This window comes from Papio anubis, chromosome 11 (assembly GCF_008728515.1).
Source record: "Papio anubis isolate 15944 chromosome 11, Panubis1.0, whole genome shotgun sequence".
NCBI lineage: Eukaryota > Metazoa > Chordata > Mammalia > Primates > Cercopithecidae > Papio > Papio anubis.
This window is the reverse complement of record NC_044986.1, coordinates 56,552,021-56,573,427: the sequence shown is the minus strand read 5'-3', so window position 1 is coordinate 56,573,427 and position 21,407 is coordinate 56,552,021. Positions and strand designations below refer to the sequence as shown.

At 38.3% G+C, this 21,407-nt stretch overlaps 1 protein-coding gene across 31 annotated transcripts in view; it reads left to right on the top strand.

Moving 5' to 3' along the window:
- ANK3 (ankyrin 3) overlaps positions 1-21,407 on the top strand; it is a 704,392-nt gene that overhangs the window by 334,906 nt on the left and 348,079 nt on the right. For 21 of the 31 annotated variants that reach the window (XM_031652653.1, XM_031652651.1, XM_031652649.1 and 18 more), the window contains exon 1: positions 6,147-9,459. The exons of 4 other annotated variants lie outside the window; for them this stretch is intronic. In XM_031652653.1, coding sequence (XP_031508513.1) covers positions 9,346-9,459 — 114 coding nt within the window. In that variant the 5' untranslated portion in view covers positions 6,147-9,345. Of the gene's footprint in view, positions 1-6,145; positions 9,460-21,407 lie in introns of those variants that run through there. 6 more of the 31 variants (XM_031652640.1, XM_031652645.1, XM_021944027.2 and 3 more) reach the window with 4 other exon arrangements.

The window sequence follows — 21,407 nt, the reverse complement described above, 5'->3', positions numbered from 1 at the left end:
AATGTACCCATAAATATTCCAAGCACCAAGTTTTGACCATGCTGTCCATTCGCCCTTTCCTAAAGACCCTCAGAATGATGTTATTAACAGTGTGATACCTCAGACAAGCAGTCAGCAAATAGGCCTGCAGGCCAGATCCAGCCTTATTTTGATATAGCCTGAAGGCTAAGAATGTTATTTACACTTTAAATGGTTAGAAACAAATTAAGAAGAAGTATATTTGGTAATACCTGAAAGCTATATGAAATTCAAATTTCAGTGTCCATAAAGTTTTATTAGATTAGAGAGACACTTTGACACCCTTACATATTGTCTCTGGTTGCTTTTTCACAGAGTCCATTAGGTGCAACAGAGACCAAACAGCCTTCAGAGCCTGAAATATTTACCCTCTGGCCCTTTACGAAAATGTTTGCTGACTCCTGCCTTAGAAGATACAAAAGATAAGCAGGATGAATCTGCCTGCATCAAGGAATACCTCCCAGTATTACAAACGATGCTGTCCCACTCTCAGACCCTTTTTAAAAGATCTTGGGAAAGAATGAGAAAATTGTTCTAGAGTTGTATTTTTTCAAAGGACCTCACCATCTTTATCTCCAAAACATAGGACCTTATGTTCCAAACAGGCTGTTTCGAATATTCAAACTTTTATCATTCTTGTGATTATATTGGCATGATCTAATGAAAGGGCAAGGAAAAAATTGCAAAGTTGTGGAACATATTACATGAAGCTCAATTAGTCTGATTCCAATGTGCCTTCCAAAACAACATGAAAGAGAAAGCCTGCTAACACTTGCTGAGTTCAAGGACAAGTAGGAAGAGAGCAAATCCCAAATCTACTCAGGAACCCTGAGTGCCAATATGCCTTATTGTCTCCCCAACAGGATGATGTCCTGTGTTTATGTGTTAATGTTTTTGTTCTCTGTGATGTCCGTGTTGCTTCATAGACATTGGGTATTGAAACACACTGGTAAGATAGGGAAGAAGCAGGTGTTATTTCCACTCTACAGAAGGATGAGGCTATAAACTCTACATGTAGCCCTTTCCATGGCAGGAAGTCAGCTCAGTGCTACATCCAAGAAAATAGGATGTCTTTTTGTTAGACATAAATTTCTGCATGGTTGATATGTCCCTCAATATGCTAAAGAATTATTATCTGAGTTTTAGTCTGAAATTTGACTGATTTTCATTATAGAATCTGGAGTACTGTTTAGTTTTTTTTTTTTTAATCCTACTATAAGTATGACCTCCTAAGTCAATGAATTAAATGTTTCATTCTCTAGAGATAAGATCCTTTGCTTTCTTATATGTGCTGCTCCATTCCTCCTACACAGGGTCAGCAAATAATTCCTGGGCCGACAATTTCCTGAATCTTCAAATAAAATCTCCTTTGTAGCTTTGCCTTTTAGTAGCTTCTTGAAAGAAATGTTTTGAAAGTGAATTTACTTTCCTTATATCTTGATCAGAACTCACCAACATAAAATGATGCAAAAATCAGTCACTTCATCCTTACTGTAATTGTATTTCAGCATCACAGAGCGTGTATTTTGGGAGAGTTTAGAATTCCTTTCATGTTACAGATACGGAACCAGAAACTAGGTAGGATAAGGTCTCTGTAAGATCTCATAGCTACTTAGCAACAAAGTTGGGGTAAGAGCTATTTTGCCTTACTTAGTTACTTTCCTTATATTTCCTTTTGGCCAACTTAAATATAATTATTATATAGACATTAAATTACAAGAGTTTATTGATTATCAGAAGAAATAATTTCATAGAATATTATATTTGGCTATGAAACAATAAGACTTATTTCCACAAGTTACACAGGAAAATTTATTTCATTACTCAGTGGTTATACTTTATCAGTCTTTTTGAATTGTTACTAAGCTGTAAGTTAATAAAGGTGATGGAAGCTAGAATTATACAAATAGTTTAAGAGATAAGTGTTACCAAAGCATATCTATTATCTTCAGTAATAAGTATATTTGAATTGAACACATTACTTGAGAAGCCATTCGCTCTTTGCTATTAAATGAATTTCTTGGTTTAGAGGGCAATTTTTGGAGAATTAGTACCCTAATAGAGTGAATTACCTGATTCAGCTGGCTCCTCACTATCATGATTTATTTTTCCTAGGGAATCTAAACATGGAATGAAGCAAAGAGTTCATAAACAATTGTTCCCCATCCGGTCACTTTCAATTCACTCATACTGCTTTATTTTCTTCATAGCACTTGTTACTATCAAAAATTATCTTGTTCATTTTTTATTTGTTTACTCCCTGGCTCAATATTCAAGAATTGAAGCTTCTGAAAAGGGGACCTTATCGGCCTCATTCCCTGTTGTATCACCAGCACTAATAGCAGTAGCCAGGGCATAAAGGGAGTTTTGTATTTTCTGTTCAGGTTACAAGCAGTTCAGCATGTTGACTAGAATGTCAAGGGGTCACTTGTGAAATTGTAAGTTCCATGGGTAGGGAAAAGAGATCTGACCTAGAAAGCATTGTGCTGAGTGCTGACCTCTTCATTATGTTTTACATTACCCCACCCCTGCTTCTGTAGCACCTGTCTGTGTGTTCTAATTATTGGTGTCCTTGTCTTTCTCGCCCATGGAAACTTGAGGGAAAGGATGAAGTCTCATTCCTCTATACATCCCTGGTGCTGAACACAGTGACCAGCAGGGTAAGGGAATGTGTCCATGAGCACACAAATGCTTCTGTCAGCACAAGTGCCTGAGAACATACTGTATGTTTATGCATCACCTGTACAAGAAAAAAGAAAAAGGAAGGAAGGAAGGAAGGAAGGAAGGAAGGAAGGAAGGAAGGAAGAGTAGTTGATTGCTAAGTGTTCTCTGCTTGGTGTAATGAAATAGCTGCCTTCAGGAAGACAATTTCTGACTGATCGGGCTGTCTTTTTGTTAGTACTGTGTAAGTTCTTTAGACCAGTGCTGTCGAGTAGCAATAGAGTGTAAGCCATGCATCTAATTTCAAATTTTGAATAGCCACATTTAAAAAGTTTTAAGAAAGTGAAATTAATTTAGTAATATATTTTATTTAACTGATCGTATCCAAAATATTATTTCAGCATGAATCAATATGTAAAATCATTGGGCTACTTTGCATTTTTTGGTACTAAATCTTGAAACCTGGGATATATTTTACGTCTCAATTTGGATGCAAAAATTTTGTCGGAAATACTTGATCTGTATGTTATATCATAAAATTTAAAGTTAGAAAAGTAGATTTGCATATCCAAATTGTTCCAAACACACTTTCATGTGTTCTACTATCTGAATTGAATATCAATTTGAAATTTTAAATAAAACTAAATATTTAGTTATCCAGTTACACTACTCACATTTCCCTACCCAGTAGACACATATGGCTAGTGGCTACTGTATTGGCCAGTGTAGAATACAGTAAACTCTGCTTGAATAAACTCTGCTTGAATAAACCTTTCTTATGTATATTTTTAAATTTGCAAACATTGAAGCCCTCCTTTCACATAAATCACAGCATTCTAGAAGAGTGAGGACTGTCATGGAAGTCATCTAGTCCAGCTGCCTCCTTTTATAAGAGCCGGAGTGGGGAGAGGAAGTGGCATGTGGTTCATCTTCCTCGCACCCCTCTCTTGGTGCCTGCTTTGCACTCAGAACTCTGCCAGGCACTACCAGTCTACTCCTTCGGGTTGAACAGACACCACAGATATAGCTGTGGGGTACTTCTATGTACAACAGAGGATCTCCTCCTCTCTGCAGGCCAGTGTGGGTGTGATGGAGAGACCTTAGGGAAGCCTCCTCATGTGCCTGCCCCTGTCTGCCCATGTGAGGTCACAGAAGCAGCTGGTGTGCTTGGGACCAGCTGGCTGTCTCTCCAGCACTGAGGTCAAGCCGCATAGTCAGATGGATGGGGAAAGAGGGCAGACTAAGTGCTAAGACAGATGGCACCAAGGCCAGTGCTTGTTATCCAGAGGTGCCACCCCCTACAAGGGGTATATGAATGGCTACCAGTTCCTCAGTGCTATCCAGTCACAGTTTTTTGTTTTAAGAACTTCATATGTCTCATCTAAAAGTGAAAAATGATATGAGATTGTGAATTAAAAATTTTCCAGGTGTGTGTTTTTTATTTTGTCATTTATAACCCTTGACAATTTTAGTGCTTGTTTTCTTTCCTGTTCCTTCACCTTGTTCCAAACCTGCTCTAGGTCTTTTGGTATCATCTAGGATGCCAAAAACTAATGAAATGATCGTGGATCCAGATTTCTTTGTGAAGAAGAAATATTTTGACTATCTCTTGTGGCGAGGCTGCTCTGCTTCTGAGAAAACTGAAGTGGGTGCAGCATAAAGTCATTCTCATTCCATCAAAACACATACTTGCCTCATTACCAGGAACCTGGAGTAGGGTTGAGGAGGCACACCCTCCCTGGCAGCCCTGGAACCATTTCTCTCTTTAGTTTCTTTCTTGCCTCCATCCTCTATTATTGTATGTACTCCCCAACTTCTCCTTCTTTATATCACAATGTAATATTTTTTACATGTGCACAGCTCTTGTAACTTCAGAATCTCCATGTGACAGTGTCATCTCTCTAGAAACCACATATATTGTTATTGGTTTGTGTGTCAACTCAGCTTAATAAGGTAGAGACACAACATGAAATGACAAGAGAGAGTAGTCAAGTTATTAATTGACTGAACTAATATTTAGAGCTTGTCTTGAAATCCTGAAAAGGTGTATGTGAAAAATGAGTGGGGAGAAATACTTGGCTGTGTATCTAAAGTCTATAAGGCATCTGAATGAACTGATTTGGCTTTATTTTCAGTGGCATACTTAGTCACAATTGTTTGATTCCTGGACTAGATATTATCTGGAGTATGCCCATTACTCCATATGCCCAATGTGGAAAGATATTTTAATTGTTTTTATAGAAGATTAATGCTCTAATAATGCCCAGGCAGGAAGCACTCTGCATGAAACTTGTTAGTTCTGGTAAGAAATAAAAACAATTATTTGGGACAATTTTTAGTAGAGAGAATCACTTTTTTTTTTAATACTGTAAGTTCTAGGGTACATGTACACAAAGTGCAGGTTTGTTACATATGTATACATGTGCCATGTTGGTGTACTACACCCATTAACTCATCATTTACATTAGGTATATCTCCTAATGCTATCCCTTCCTCTCCCCCTTCCCACAATAGGACCCGGTGTGTGATGATCCCCTTCCTGTGTCCAAGTGATCTTATTGTTCAATTCCCACCTATGAGTGAGAACATGCAGTATTTGGTTTTCTGTTCTTGCGATAGTTTGCTGAGAATGATGGTTTCCAGCTGCATCCATGTCCCTACAAAGGACACAAACTCATCCTTTTTTATGGCTGCATAGTATTCCATGGTGTATATGTGCCACATTTTCTTAATCCAGTCTGCCACTGACGGACATTTGGGTTAATTCCAAGTCTTTGCTATTGTGAATAGTGCCACAATAAACATACGTGTGCATGGAGAATCACTTTTTTTGACATAACTTCTAGTAACAAAGCTACAAGCAGGGAAAACACAGAGACTCTTTGGGGCAGTGTGCTCTTTGAGGCAGTGTGGTGGCTTTCAAATTGTGCTCACCAAAGCTGCCTTCTGGAGGAGGGCTGAGAGAGCCAAAGGGCTGGGGCTCCAGGACACCATTTTTTCCATTCAGCCATGCAGCTCCACTGTTATGTTTATTATAAGTACCTGTCCTGTAGGATGTATTCAAAGAATGATTTCTTCAGCTAATAAAAATTTGAAAGATCGCTCTGTACTATATTTTGAAAGCATGGTTTAGGAATTCTTGTACCTGGGACTTTTCTAAAACAAGAACAGATTCTTTCTTTTTTTCTTGAGAAAGGGAAGTCACTTAAGAATTTTTGTCCTCAGAATTTTTTTTCTTTTTTCTTTTTTTTTTTTTTTTGGAGATGGCGGGGGGATGGAGTCTTGCTCTGTCACCCAGACTGGAGTGCAGTGGTGTGATCTCAGCTTACTGCAACCACCACCTCCCGGGTTCAAGTGATTCTCATGCGTCAGCCTCCCGTGTAGCTGGGATTACAGGCGCACACCAACACGCCCAGCTAATTTTTGTATTTTTAGTAAAGATGGGGTTTCACCATGTTGACCAGGTTGGTCTCGAACTCCTGACCTCAAGTGATCTGCCCATCTCAGCCTCCCAAAGTGCTGGGATTACAGACATGAGCCAGCCGTGCCTGGCCTACCCTCAACTTTTAATAGCTTTGACATTCCGTGCATAGGCCACGCCCATCCTATGCAAGTCCTATGTACACATTCTCATGGCCAATGGCAAGTAGTAGGACTGGAGAAGTTGCGGTAGAGGGAGGTGACCATCAGCCTGACTGAACCTTTTACTCTTGTTTCCTCTAAGGCCATGTTTGTATCTCATTCTTGTTGCTACCAGGGATCTGCCCCACTTCTCAGACACATGAGCTTGTACCAGTTGGACAATTAGTTGAACTTTAAAGATTCATACTAGTTTTTAATCTCCCAAATGACCATAAGTTCTTGAAATTTAAGTGGAAATTTTTGATAAAAATTTAGTCAAGGAATCAAGTTTTTAAAAGTTCTTTTAATGTTTTCATTTCAGCTATAATAAAGGCTTTCTAGAACTATTGATAAAACTGTCAATTCAGTTTTGAGGGGAACTGGCATTTGTGGCTCTCTTGAGTCAATGCCTTTGTGTTGAGAATAAGTACACTAGGAGCTTGAGAGTTACTGGTCAGGATGTCTGCTGTGTAGAGAGAAAGGGATTTAGCCTTTAGTAATATCAGTCAAAACCTAGGACCCACAGGGTTGCCTTTCTTAGTAGAGTCACTGTTCAAAGTTCTACTTTAGAAATGGAAGATAAAAGATCACATTTTCTGTAAAAAAGGTAATCTGAGCAAGCTATACCTTAGGATTTATTTTTGATGGGTTAACCACTTACTGAGATAAGGGAAAATCCAAGGCAACGAGAAAGTCACATTATGGAGTCCTAAAAAGCCATGACACATTCTCAACTTCTGAACATTTGGGGGAAGCAAAGAATTATTCTAGAGAGAAATACATTCAAAAATACCTGTGGCTTATTTTCCTAATTTCCAACTATGGTTTTGCCGATAGAAATCAATGAGAAAGTATAGTGCTTTGCCAGCCTCAGATGGAGAAGTTACTTGATCAAGCACACTTCTAAATATATTTTAAAGTATCATTAGTGTCTATAAAGGAAGAAGGAAAAGATGATCCAGGAGCCAGTGGGAAAGCCGCCAGCTTTTTAGCTGGCTGTTCTCTTCAACTTACTGAAAATAAAAGAAATTGTATGAATGTTTTCAAAAGTATAAGATTATTTATATTGGGAAAATGCATACGAAGGTTTAAGTTTTACTCTGCCCCACCTGTTACTAATACAGTAAAATATCCTAGTAGAAAAACACTCATTTTTACTACAAAGACCCAAATACCTTTCATCTGGTTTCGGATCTGAGTTACATTTCATCCCCCACCTTCATTTTTCCCCATTTTTGTGTAGTTTCATAGGCAACGGAGAAACTTTCCAGAACTCTTTCTTCATGAAGACAGTTTGTGTGGAAGTCAAGCACGTGAGCATCAGTGCACATAGTAGGCCCATGGTAACTCTATGACCAGCGTGGTTTCCCTGTAGTTTGCCTTGAGGCCTCAGAGAAGTGCGCAGTCCATTGGTAGTAGGAATGGGACGCCATGGTCCCTGAATTTCCCTTCCCATTTTCATCACTGCTCCACAGAGACTATAAAGCATCCTACAAGAGGAAAAGAGGAAAGACCTTTGAACCCCAAATCTAGACGTATGGTGAGTAGAAGTTGTTTGCAGGAACTCACGCTTGGCACTCTTTGTGAAGCAGACGAACAACAACTCCAGAGAACCCCAACCAAATCCTCACATGATGCACTGAACCTGGTGCTCTGTCCTTTACACACCTACACAGTCAGCCCTACAAAATCAAATGCACCGGCAGCCAAAGTTATGGACTTTTGTATTGGAAGGGCACATGCTAACAAAGTCTTTTCATCAGAACATCTTTTTTCTTTTTTTTTTCCCTGGCTCATTTTCTTGGTGAAATTGGTGTGTGTGTGTGTGTGTGTGTGTGTGTGTGTGTTTTCTTTTTTTTTTTTTACTAGATCTCATATGTTTTAGGCCCAGCCTGACATTTCAGCAGTTTCTTGCTAAAGCACTTACTGTGAATACTGTGTAGTATGTGTGCAAATGACTCCCGACTTATTAGATTTCTTCCAGTGTGTGCATCCTAGCAGAAGACACCCCAGCAGGCCTTGAGCACTGCTGCTGCTTCACTTCACATAATGAATATTCAGAGGCTGCGGTCATTGAGAACTCAGGTGGCAAAAATAGTAAGGTGATTGAAGCAAACCCTAACATGAAAGCAAATCTGCATTTCACTGACTCAGAAACACTGATTACGGCACAGATTCCTGACCCTCAGACCCCATGAGAGGAGAGTCCTGGGGAACCTCCTATGAATCAGGCATCTGTTCCATACACCAACATGCTCACATCTTTCTGTATGATGTGTTGTAATCAGCATGTTGTTTTTAAAAGACAACAAGCCCTTGTGTAGTCTTCTCCACAAAATGCATTTAGGCTGATAGTTTAGCATAAAGGATGCACTGTTGAGACGGGCAATACATGCATTGTTTTCCCCGTAATGCAGTCAGGATCTCCATAGCAAAATGTAGTGTGTTTTTTGAAATCTTATTTTATATATTTTGTCACCATCAGCAGTTGAACTAAAGTAGGAACAGCTCCATTCTATCAGGGGTTAAATTATTCTCCGTGTAGATCTAGTGGTGATGTATAAATTGCAGCCTTTTCTTTTTTTCAAAGGATTCTAAAATAGGTTTTCAGAATTAGTGCTGGATTTTTGCTTCTGCATGTGTGGTGACTCTTGATTCTTCCTCTTTGGAGAAGCATCCTTTGCAGCATTCCCCCTTCGGAGGAATCACTTAGACACTTCCAGCTGGTGGCAGGGGATACAGCCATAATACAGCTTCCTCTGTCCCAGCTGTCTTCTTCACTACGGTAAATGCATTACGATGGCTGCACTCTCCTGTAAAGGTTCAGGTAGAGGAAGGTGTAGGATGAAGTCCGGACATCATCATTTGGGTTTTTAAAAGCTTCAGCTTCTCCAGCATCTTTGCATTGTGAATATCTTCCTGCTTCTAGTCAAAGCTTTCTCTCTAGTGATTGGAATGCTGCTGTAAGCCTGATTAAAGGTGCCTGAGGATATCACCTTTTACAAGGAAGCCGTGCCTGCTTGAGAGGATCTTTTTAAATGCATTATGGCTCATGCAGCCTCGCAATTAAAGAAAAACAGGGATTTAGAAATCAATGCTGAAGAAGAGCCTGAGAAAAAAAGGAAACACCGCAAACGGTCCCGGGATCGGAAGAAAAAGGTATCTATGTATGCCAGAGCATGTATCTTGCCTGGATTCTTTTTGTTGTAATCTCCCCCTGGCATCTGTTAGAAGCATTAAAGCTTATTTTTACATGCTGGCTAGAGTGTAAATTGGGTGTGTAAATTGGGAACAGATGATAAACCCTATGGCAGACCATGGCCATAGGATGGGCAAGGCAAGAGGGATGGTTTTCTCCTGTGGGGTGATTGCAGGGCTATGCGGAAAGTGTGCTTCACTTTATATAGGCATGGGCATGTTTCCATGACACGGAAAGGTGTTGTGAGGGAGTTACAAAAGTAGTTTCTTCACAGCCCAGTCAAGGTGAAATGCACTGCGGTGACTTGAGTTAGAGGGAGAGGCCAGAGAGTCAGGCTTTGTACTTCTTAGAGGTTTGTCTCGTGGAAAAAGAGCTTTTGTGCTGGAACTGTGTCACATGCGTGCGTTTCCCAGGCAGATCTGTGACCTTAGAGACGTAGCACAAAAGTCATTTCCTGCTTTGCTTTTATTTCCTCTTTCTTTCCTCTTGCCTCTTATTCTTATAAGGTGCTTTTTGTCAAGTTGTGCAATGGAAATAAACTGCTAGAAATAACTTTCTTTTGTTAAATAAAGCTGAAATCACAGAGGTTTGGTAATTTGCTGGGTGAGAGTGATTATCCTGAACGCAGGAATTCCAGTGACCTGAAACCTTCAACACTGATCGCTTTAGATCAAAGCATAGGCATTGATGATTCTTTACTGATATTCCAAGGCAGGGGGAAAATAGGAGGAAAATTCTGGGTCAGAGGTGTTTTATTGTAGCCCATGAGTATTTAGAGTGTTTGCCCTTAAATATGACTCCTAGGTGCTGAACCAGGAGTAAGACCCCAAAGCACTTTTCCTCCACGATAATTAATAAAAATTGACTAAAACTGTGATCTGAATAGGAAAGGCAGGTCATAAAGCATTTTTATGTGTCTTTGTGAAAATTCCCAAGGGAAAGATATCCTTAATTTGCTGTGAGCAGTGAGGCATGTGCTTTCTAAATGACATGCAGATTTCATCCCCCACATGGACCCCTCTTCAGGAGTGACCATGAATATTCCTGGTACTCTTGCCATTTTCTTCAGAGTTAGGATCTATAGAAGACTCTGCCTTTTGTTGCATAGCTGACTTTGAGATTGAAGCTGGAGAGCTGCAGTTGTTTTGCTGCAAGAGGTTAAATATAGTTAGTTCCTACTTTGATATTCTTGTAAATAAACTTCTTGAATATATTTTCATAAAAATACAAACTTGGGTTAAGAAATTGTGTGCAGGCGTATTTCAAAGCCTTGCACGGCAGAGTTGTTATGAAATGGCCATACTTTGCTAGATTATGGTCTAATTTTATTGTATGAGGTTTCTCTGTGGGTAGGTCACTACCACTTGCCCCCTCTCCATACATCTCTGCCTACTGCCACCATGATAAACTAGCTTCTAAGAAACATGGAAAAGGTACATATATTTGTATGAAGATATGGTGTCATATTAATATTGACACTATATGTTAGGGTTGTTAGACTAGCTAGGTTTATGTACAGCAGTTTTCTGTAGCAGTGATGACAGATCTGTCACCTTTGTCCTGGGCCCCTGTTTGACTTGGAAGCAAGATAGGGAAGGGGTGAAGCAAAGGGAGTTTCTGGACTCACTGAGCTGTAGAAATGCTTTGTGGACCAAAGTGCTTTGTTACCAGTACAACAGAGTCTGTCCAATGTAAATCACTTAGCAACCAGAAGGGAACATGGAGAAATATCAATATCTCTATTGTAAATGTGCAAGTGGATTTAAATGTTTTATTCTCAGGACACTCAGAGTAGATCCTAAAACTGGCACATGGATAATACTTTCATTGCTGTTGTTCATTCTTGACATAGTAAAATAGGTACATTCTCTAAGATACAGTATATTATGGAAGATACAATATTCATAGTCAAATTATTTCATGGACTTCTTGTGATATACAAAGTTAAGACTGAATTATTTTGAAGACACTCTAGATTTCCTTCAGTGGCATAGCCATATATGACCCTCATTCCCTATAAAGTGAATTGTTATGACTTTAGGTTTCTTTTTCCCCACCTTTTTCTAAGATTCTAATGAAGGCCTGTGGGCTAGTTTGTTCCATGTTGTAGACCTCATGTCAATCAAAAATGCTTCTTCTAAGTATTTTGTGGGATATTATGGGGAAGTTACTCTTGTTCATATGCAGAAATACTGTATAGGATTTTTTTTTTTTTTTTTGAAATGAAGTCTTGTTCTTGTTGCCCAGGCTGGAGTGCAGTGACGTGATCTCAGCTCACTGCAACCCCCGCCTCCTGGGTTCAAACTATTCTCCTGCCTCAGCCTCCTGAGTAGCTGGGATTACAGGCACCCACCAACATGCCTGGATAATTTTTGTACTTTTAGTAGAGATGGAGTTTCGCCATGTTGGCCAGGCTGGTCTCAAACACCTGACCTCAGGTGATCCACCTGCCTCGGCCTCCCAAAGTGCTGGGATTACAGGTGTGAGCCACCGAGCCTGGCAAGGATCTTTTAATTACGTAAAAGTAATAGTGGATACTCTCATAAAATCACAAACTAGAAAAGTTTGGGAAAATCCTAGAGTATCTAGTTTATAAAATAAGGAATTTGGTCCATGACACTCCTGCAGTTCAGGTTTGAGTAAGGCCAAAGACGAAACTTTCTTGATTAGGTCTGATGACACAGAATCGTATAGTATGGGATATCACTATATGTTATCATGAAATCATAATGCATATGTAGACTTAACATTGGATTCACATTTCATCAAGTTTTTAAAAACCCAGTGAATTGTGCATATGGTCTATTTTGAATATGTTAATCATGAATATGTGATTACCAGTCCAAAAAAAAAAGCAGCACAGAACTTCTAGGAATTTATAATTAGTTGAATTTTAATAAAGATGTGTTTTATTCTTGACATAACTTAAGTAGTGTTAAGAAAAAGAAAATCTTCCTATTTGTTGAAAGGAAATGCATCTAGGTGGACGAACCTTTACTTTTTTATTACTAATTTGTCTGGCTTTAAAAAAAAGTTTGAATGAGTATCTTGTTTAAAAGGTGCTTACCAATGCACTTACAAATGCCCCTTCCCCATACTTTCCCATTGCCCTTCCCTGCCGTATCTTTTTCCCTCCACACTTCTCTGCTCATGGGCTGCCTAGGTTGGCAACCAGTGGGAGGCATGCCACTGTAGATAGAGTGCCTTTGGGTGGGTTTTTACTGGATCCTTGCCCTGACTGAGTTGCAGAGAAGAGCTGTTTATATCCCCTGCTGCCAGCAGGGCCCAGGCCCATGGGCGGTGGTCGGTAGGTGGCTCATCCTACCATAAAGCCATGATGGGCCGAAGTCACACGTGCTCTCCTCGTGGTCAGGCTGCAGTCCTTGCACATTCCCTGTCGTTGTTGGCTTCTGGTACCATGTTACCTGCCTGTCATGCCCTCTCCCCACATAAACTATAAAATACATTTCAACAGTGAGGGATATTACTGGAATTAACCCTAATTTGTTCCATAAGTGGGTTTTGTTAGTATATGAATATATGCTTGTATATATTTACCAGGTCCTGTAAAAAATTTGAGGTGACCTAATGAAATTTATATTAAAAAAGAAAACATTGTGGAGTTTGCTCTCAACAGATAGGTAGGTAGATCTCTCTCTATATATGCACCTGACACAGTGCTAGATACTAGAATAAAATGACAATTCCATGATTAACATATTTTCTGATTATTGATGTCAAACATACAGTCAGTCAGTGACAGAGCGGGAACAAATATTCATTGCTTCATTCTTGAATTCATGTATTCATTCAGTAAACATTTAATGAGTGACTTCTGTGGATCAGGCATTGCATCAAATGTTGGAGACAAAGCCAATCAAAGCATAGTGGCAACACTACAGTAACGCCCAGAAGAGGGAGGGAGAAAGATAAGAGCCATTAATCACTTTCCATAAAGAATGAAGAGGGAGCCTCAGGAGTCCACAGAAAGACCCTCACTTGGCTCAGATGCGCTCAGAGGAGAATCTCAGTGAAGCTGAGTGGAGTTGAAAGAGGAGTCAGCAAGATAATCAAGCCGAAGAACAGGAATCTCATTCCCAAAGTAATAGAAGTAGGAGAGACTATTAGGCTGTGTGGGAAACAAACAGTATTTTGGAATTCCTGGAGCAAATGGGACCTGAGTGCGTGGCACGAAAAGTAGGCAGGTGCCAGAGCATAAAGATCTTCCTATGCCATCTTGCATAGTTTGGAAATCATCCTGCTAAAAGCGGGGAGAGACCTTAATGGTGGTGGTAGAAGAGAGGACTGTGAATAGCTTTATGGGGTAGAGCCGTCACTCAAGCATCCGTGTTGTAGCAGCAGCAGGGAGAGCAGTCAGGAAGCTCTGATGGGGATCCAGGCACGAAATGCTGAGTGTGAACCAAGGCGGAGACTATGCCAGTGGAGAGGGGGTGTTGCATACCAAAGATATTTAGGGGAAGACTCAGTAGAACTTGGCAATGGATTGTAGGCAGGATGTGAGAGAGAGATCGGATTCTAGGATAACTGCCAAGTTCCTGGCTTGCAGGGGGAAGAGGAAGAATTAAATGTCCTGGATTCATGTCTTTTCTCCCAGACCATTTATTGACCACTTATTCTGCAGTAGTTAGGGTGTTACATTGCTTTATAGGTAGAGATTCATTTCATCTTCCTAATAACCCTGTGAGAAGAGAAAGTATTTTTTTTTATTATCCCCATCTTACAGACAAGGAGACTGAGGCTGAGCCTTGAAGCTAGTTGCCGAAAGTTTTCACCCTAGTCAGACAGTGGTAGAGCTAGGATTCCAATTGGGGCAGTCTAACTCTCCAGCTTGCGCTCTTAACTACTATGCCATACAAGGTGTATAGTATGTGACATTAATATTTTCACAGCTGCACATCAAAGTGGGCTTGTTTCAGAAAATCTTCTAAGTGATAAGCTATTTTCTAGACATGTGAAACTTTAAACGACAGGCTTTCTGTCTCTAACTAATTCAGTATTGTAGTGACTGTTTTTCTTACCCTCTGCAGTAAATTTTAATGTTTTTTCTTAAGGTTCTTTTTTTAAAATTTTTTGGAAGTTAGAAATGAAAATTACCAACACAAGGATTTCAAATCCTCAGACACATTGTGTAATGACAACTTAACAGTGTGTTGGATGCCTACTGTATGTCAGCAATGTGCAGAGGGATTCCCATGGGTTATTCTTTTTTCTTCCCTATGACTTTCCTATGAGGCAGGCATTATTTTCATCTCCATTTCTATAGGTAAAACTAAGGCTTAAAAATACCTTGTCTGAGGTCATATAGCTAGTGAGTGGTGGACCTAGACTTGAACTTGGGTCAAAGGACTTTGGGATCTCTATTTAACCACTGGGTTTATTGTAATGAGGTGCTAGCTGTCTCCTTTAAGGTTAACCACAATTTAAGGGTTTGAGAACAGATTTTTTATAGACATGGACTATAGTGTTATTTCTTGCCATTGAAGCTCAGTGCATCCTGATATTTTATAGGCTTTCCCCATTCCTAGTTACCTGGGTATCTCTGACACCCTGATCTAAGATGCCAGGCAAGAGTAAGGTTTTGTACTGCAGCAGCTGGACTATGGTAGAAGATTGTGTCGATCTTTATGAGATCAAGGAAACTTGCTCTGTTCCCTGCTGCATCGAGTATATGGACTCCAGGTCTCCAGGGAGCATGGTCAATTAGCATACTTGATATTCTGTACCATAATTACGTGTTTACCTGTCTGTCTTACCAAGAGACTGTGAGCTCCTTGAGGCCAGAGATGGTGTAATTATCTACTACAGCCAAACTGGGGCTTGCTGGATGGTGAATGAGTGGATGAGAGGCAGTATCATGTAATGATTAAGAGTGTGAACAATAGAGTAAGATTGTCTGAGTTCAGATTCTGGCACTATCAGTTAGATGTTGACCTTGGAGAAGTTATTTAGTCTCTCTGTGCCTCAGGCTCTCCACCTGCAAAATGGATGTAATAGTAGGATGTGCTTAGTATAAGATTGTAATGGGGTTTCAGTGAGTTCGTATTAAAGCTGCGCTTGGCACAAAGTAAGAGCCATAGTGTTGCAGTTGTTGTTGTTGTTCAGAATGTACAGACAAATGAACAGAAGAATAAATGGACTTTAGTGTGAGTATTTAGTGTTAGCCAATGTACTGAGGCATTAACCAAAGCCAAGGTTTGTTTATGAAACTTGCCTCAGGTCACAGCAATACCAGGTCTTGGAACCAAGGCCTGTGTGGTTCTAAGTTTCTTGCTTGGGCCATCAAAACCTCTACAGGAGAGATTTTCTTAAGGGTGATTCTTATCAATGGACATCCAGGGTGAATTCTTATATCAAGAAAAAAATGATCACTTTTGAGATGTTGAAAGTTACATTATTTACTAATTCAAATTTTAATAAATCATTTAAATTCAACTGCAAAATCTAGATTTGTATATTCTTTCATACTTAAGTTAGTGTACTTCTGCATTTAAAATTTTTAAATAGAATCCACTTACTGAAAAAACAGTGAAAGCATTGGTTTAGATAGATAGATAGATAGATAGATAGATAGATAGATAGATAGATTTAGGTGTAGCTTAAATATTGAAGGAGAATATCTAAATACAACATTATATTGTCAGTTACATAATTCACATTTTATTTTCAAGAAATAAAAAGCAATTTGCTATAGTTTTGCCCAAATTGTTATTCTAGTGTATATTATGTAAACTAAAAATTGTTATTCTAGTTTATATTATGTAAACTAAAAGTAGGAGAGTTAAAAGCAAACCAAAGGACATCAAGCTTGAATCATTTACATATAGGTCAGATTTTTTTTCTGGTACTTATTCCATTCACTCAAGATCCTGCTTTCATGGACCCAAAGTGGAGTCATGAAATGGGATCATCTATTATTGACAAATGTGGGAGGTGCTTATAAAATATATAGATTTCAATTTAGATTTAATTGGTTCTAGTAAATGATTTCTCAGTCATGGGTGACTTTCTGATTAATTAGGATCATATCCTCAGTTTTGTTTGAACTTAGACATATCTCATTAGAATGGGAAGAACAGAGACTACCATTCATATCTGCTGGATATAGCTCAACTTTTGGCAGAAAAAAAAAGTCTACTAATACCATCATCATAGGAGAAGAAGGATGTATGGACTGCCTGGTAAAAAATGGGGAAATAGAACTAGGCCATAAGAGGGTTGGAAGAAAGGAATTTCAAGATTTTCTAGGTACTGAAAGTCAGAGACTGAGACATTTGTAAGGTACTGTGAAGGTACCCCTGAAATCAAAAATACCTGGTCTTGGAACCAATCAGATGAATAGCATTCTTTTACCCTAATAAAGTACAATTTTGTAAAACATCTATACAGTGAAAGAAAGTATGAAAACATGGTAAATTTTGTTTAATAGAAGATTAGAAACATTAATAAAACAGACAAACAATAAGGAGCGATGTGGGGAAGTATCTGGAGCTAAGTATTACAATTCATGGTATTGAAGAGAATGGGCCTTGAGGCTCAATGTGAGTTCGCAGAGAAGCTGCTACTAATTAGCTGTGTGGCCATGAACTTAATCTCTTTGGGCCTCAGTTTCCACATTGATCAAATAGGGATATTATTTTTTCTTTATATATATGTTGTGAAGAGTAGAGATACTGCAAGTAAATGCATTTTGCTAGGTTCCTTGTGTAAAAAGTGTATTTAGCAAGTTTCCAACTTCCCTTCCTAACGTATAGGTTCTCAAATGTCATTGAGGGATTGTAGTCAAGAATGAGGTGGAAGAACTGAGAAAAAGAGGGAATATTTTTAACAACTTTTGCACCTTATAAGCACTCAAAATTATTTGCTGAATTGATATAGTGAATGAAGTTTTACTAAGAGACCGTCATTCCCAGGCAACCATTAAAGTCCCACAGTTAGCTCTTTGCAAACCTTCCACAGCCCTTGGGGAATTAAATCTGTCATTTTGAGAAATACTCCTGAAGATTCATATGTTAAATACATTTTTCCATTCATTAACATTAGTACTAATTAGCTTCTCTCAGTAGTTAAATGATTGCTGAGGTAGATGTTAAAGAAAACTTAAGAACCCTATGCACAGACACAGGAAGTATCAAATGATTCCTTTAATAAATGAACTTTATTTTGCAGATTCGAACATAAATGTTGAAAAAGGAAAAAAAAAGACTATTTGGGTTGAATGAAGAAATCTTCATTATATAGTTTATGTATTGTGATTATGGAGAAGAAACAAAATACAATATAAGATTCATTACCCACCAGTTTATCCCCCAATCTAGGCAGTGTCCACAATAGAGGTGTTGTTACAGTTTTGGAATAGTTGGGGACTGGGAGAGGAATGAATAATCTGACCAAGGTAGACTTAGGTGTCGTACCTGGTTTCTGAACCTAAGGTGGCCCAGTGGCTGTCTTCCTTTGTCAGCGATTCCCTTCTCCCTGTGATCTGATTGCTACTTGTAAGAGTCTCTAAAATTTTCAATCACATATAGCTAGTTAACCTTCACCTGACCAAACTGGCCCACTTCCATAACTGCCACTTAGAGTTATCAGTGTATTCATATGCTACCACTCATCTTAAACCAAACAGAAGAACTGAGTCTGAAACCTGGACATCTTCCCTTAGACATTTTCATCATAGACCCTCTGTGATTTTTTTATTGTTCCAGGAAGGTCTACCCAGTGAGACATCCAACAGCAAAAGCATCTGAAGCAGAATTTACCTGTCCTGTTATTTGTTGAGCTGTAATTCATTGAGGGACTACAGTGGGCCAGGCGTTCTACCACGTGCATGATGTAGATCATTTTGTTGAATCTTCGTGGCATGGATATTATTTTCCAATTTTCTGGATTAGGGAAGTTATACTTTGAAAGTTTCAAAAACTTGCCCAAAATTGCACAATTAGTAAGTGTAAAGCTGTAATTCAAACCCCAATTGGTCTGATTTCTAGCCCTGTGCTTTTTCTACCACTCTTCACACCTGGAGTTGCCTCTGTGTTACACTGAGAGCATCATTTTTACAGAATACTGAGCTCCCTGAGATGAATCTTTTCTGGACCATGAAATGCCATGCAAGGGTTTCTTCCCCTAGGAAATCTCATATAGAATCATTTCTGTGATTTATCTCTTTCTCCCAAAAGAACATTAAGAGCGGGACATAGATAGTAGGAGGATGATATTACTGGATGTAATAAATAAATTGACTCAACTTCAAATGACTTGTACTTCATTTACTGGAAATGCATTCTACCTTAACAGTACTATAATTCTATTAATGCTAAAATAAAGAAAAATTAATATGATTAATTCCCAATATGTTCGTATTTTTGAAGATAAGTGACAAAATCACTTTGTGTCAGTTGATTTGGGTGGGGGGTTCTTCGATGTTTTTAAATTGACAAATGTACATATTCATGAGGTACACAGTGATGTTTCAATATAATGTGAAGTGATCAGATCAAGATAATTAGCATATTTATCATCTCAAACTTGTATCTTTTTTGTGTTGGACACATTTGATATCATCCATGTACCTATTTGAAACTGTATATTATTGTTAACTGTAGTCATCCCACTGTGATACAGAATACTAGAACTTACTCCCCTTATCTAGTGTAATTTTGTATCCTTTAACAAATCTTTCCTCTATACCTGCCTTTCCCCTACCTTTCCAGCCTCTAGTATTCTGTTATTTTTACTTCTATGAGATCAACTTTTTTTTTAGTTTCCACATATGAATGAGAACATGCAGCATGTAACTTTCTGTTCCTAGCTTATTTTACTTAACATGAGGTCCCCCGGTTCTACCCATGTTGCTACAAATGACAGGATTTCATTCCTTTTTATGGTTGAATAGTATTTCATTGTGTGTATGTACACATTTTCTTTATCCATTCATCTATTTTTGGACACCTAGGTTGATTCCATATCTTGGCTATTGTGAATCGTGCTGCAGAAAAAACATAGGAGTGCAAATATCTCTTCAACATACTGATTTTATTTCCTTTGCATAAATGCCCAGTAGTGGCATTACTGAATCATATGGTAGTTCTATTTGTAATTTCTTAAGGAACCTCCATATTGTTCTCTATATTGGCTGTACTAGTTTACAGTCCCACCAACAGTGTATAAAATTTCCCTTTTCTCTGCATTCTTGCCAGCATTTGTTATTTTTATTTCTATTTTTTGTCTTTTTTATAATAGCGATCCTAACTGGGGTGAGATGATACCTCATTGTGGTTTTGATTTGCATTTTCATGGTGATTAGTGATGTTTAGCATTTTTCATATATTTGTTGACCATTCGTATGTTTTCTTTTGAGAAATGTTGGTTCAGATAATTTGGCCATTTTTAAATCAGATTGTGTGGGATTTTTGCTGTTGAGATGTTTAAGCTACGTGTATATGCTGGATAGTAATCCCTTGTCAGCTGAGTAGTTTGCAAATATTTTCTCCCGTTCTGTAGGTTGTTTTTTCACTCTGTTGATTTTTTTTTTTTTTTCTGTGCAGGGGTTTTTTAGTTTTGATATAATCAAATTTGTTTCTTTTTGCTGCTTTTGCCTGTGCTTTTGAGAACTTATTCATAAAATATTTTCTCAAGCCAACGTCCTAAAGCATTTACTGTATGTTTTCTTCTAGTAGTTTTATCATTTGGGGTCTTATATATTGGTCTCTGATTCCTTTTGAGTTGATTTTTATGTAGGGTAAGAAGGGAAAGTCTAGTTTCATTCTTTATTATTTTGCATATGGATATACAATTTTCCCAGCATCAATTATTGAAGGAACTCTCCTTTCCCCAATGAGTGTTCTTGGCACCTTCATCAAAAATCAGTTGGCTGTAGATACGTGGATTAATGTTTGCATTGTCTGTTCTGCTTAATTGGTCTATATGTCTGTTTTTATGCCAGTACCATGCTGTTTTGGCTACTATAGTTTTGTGGTATATTTTAAGTCTGGTAGTGTCAATTTTTTGCATTTTGAAATGAATCTATTCCCACGTTTGCCAGTGCCTGTTATTTTATGCTTATCATTTTTATGAGAAAACTGGAAAAATCTGGCTTTAAATATCTTGCTCAGGGCTTTAAAACAGACTAATTTTTAGAGTTTAGATGAGAAATTAAATGCAATTTGTAGAATGGTAAGAAATTAACACCAGCATCAAAAAAACTACTTCAGCTGATGATATAGACAAAATGTTAGAAATGAGTCACCTTGGACTTTACCACATTCTTTTCTTATTATCAGGATAGAAAAATCTCATAGGCCTTTTGAAGTGATGGGGATTGTTTTGCTCCTTGACAATAGAAACAATAAATAAAAAGTTGAATTTGAGGGAGGGGACTTGGCAAAAACTACTAAAGTTCTAAAAAAAATTGATTAGACAAAAATAGATGCTTTTAGACTTTGCTAGCAAACCTCAATTTGGATTGATAGGAAACCTGCTAGCAAAAGTTAGGTTCAATTTACAATAAAAATAATTGGTAGGTGTCAAAGGTTGTTGTCTCACATAACAGTTAAATGAACCCTCTGAGTAAGGTGACATTATTCGCATTTTGCTGATGAGGAAATCAAGGCTTAGAAATTGCTTTTTGTCACTATTACTGATGAATTCAGAGTCTGAACTTGAAGCCATGGCTATCAGACTCTAAGGCACCCTGCCCCTGGCCTTTATTCTGTTTGCAGATTATTCACCAGTCATAAGATTCATGCATTTGGAGAAGGCTTTTACTTTCATTTTTATTACATTAATTTCTATATATAAATGATTTTTATGTCATGTAATTTTTATCCCTCCCTCATCATCACCAGTATTGTTCACTTGTTTTATGTAGTAAAACTAGCTAAAAAGTGCTTTG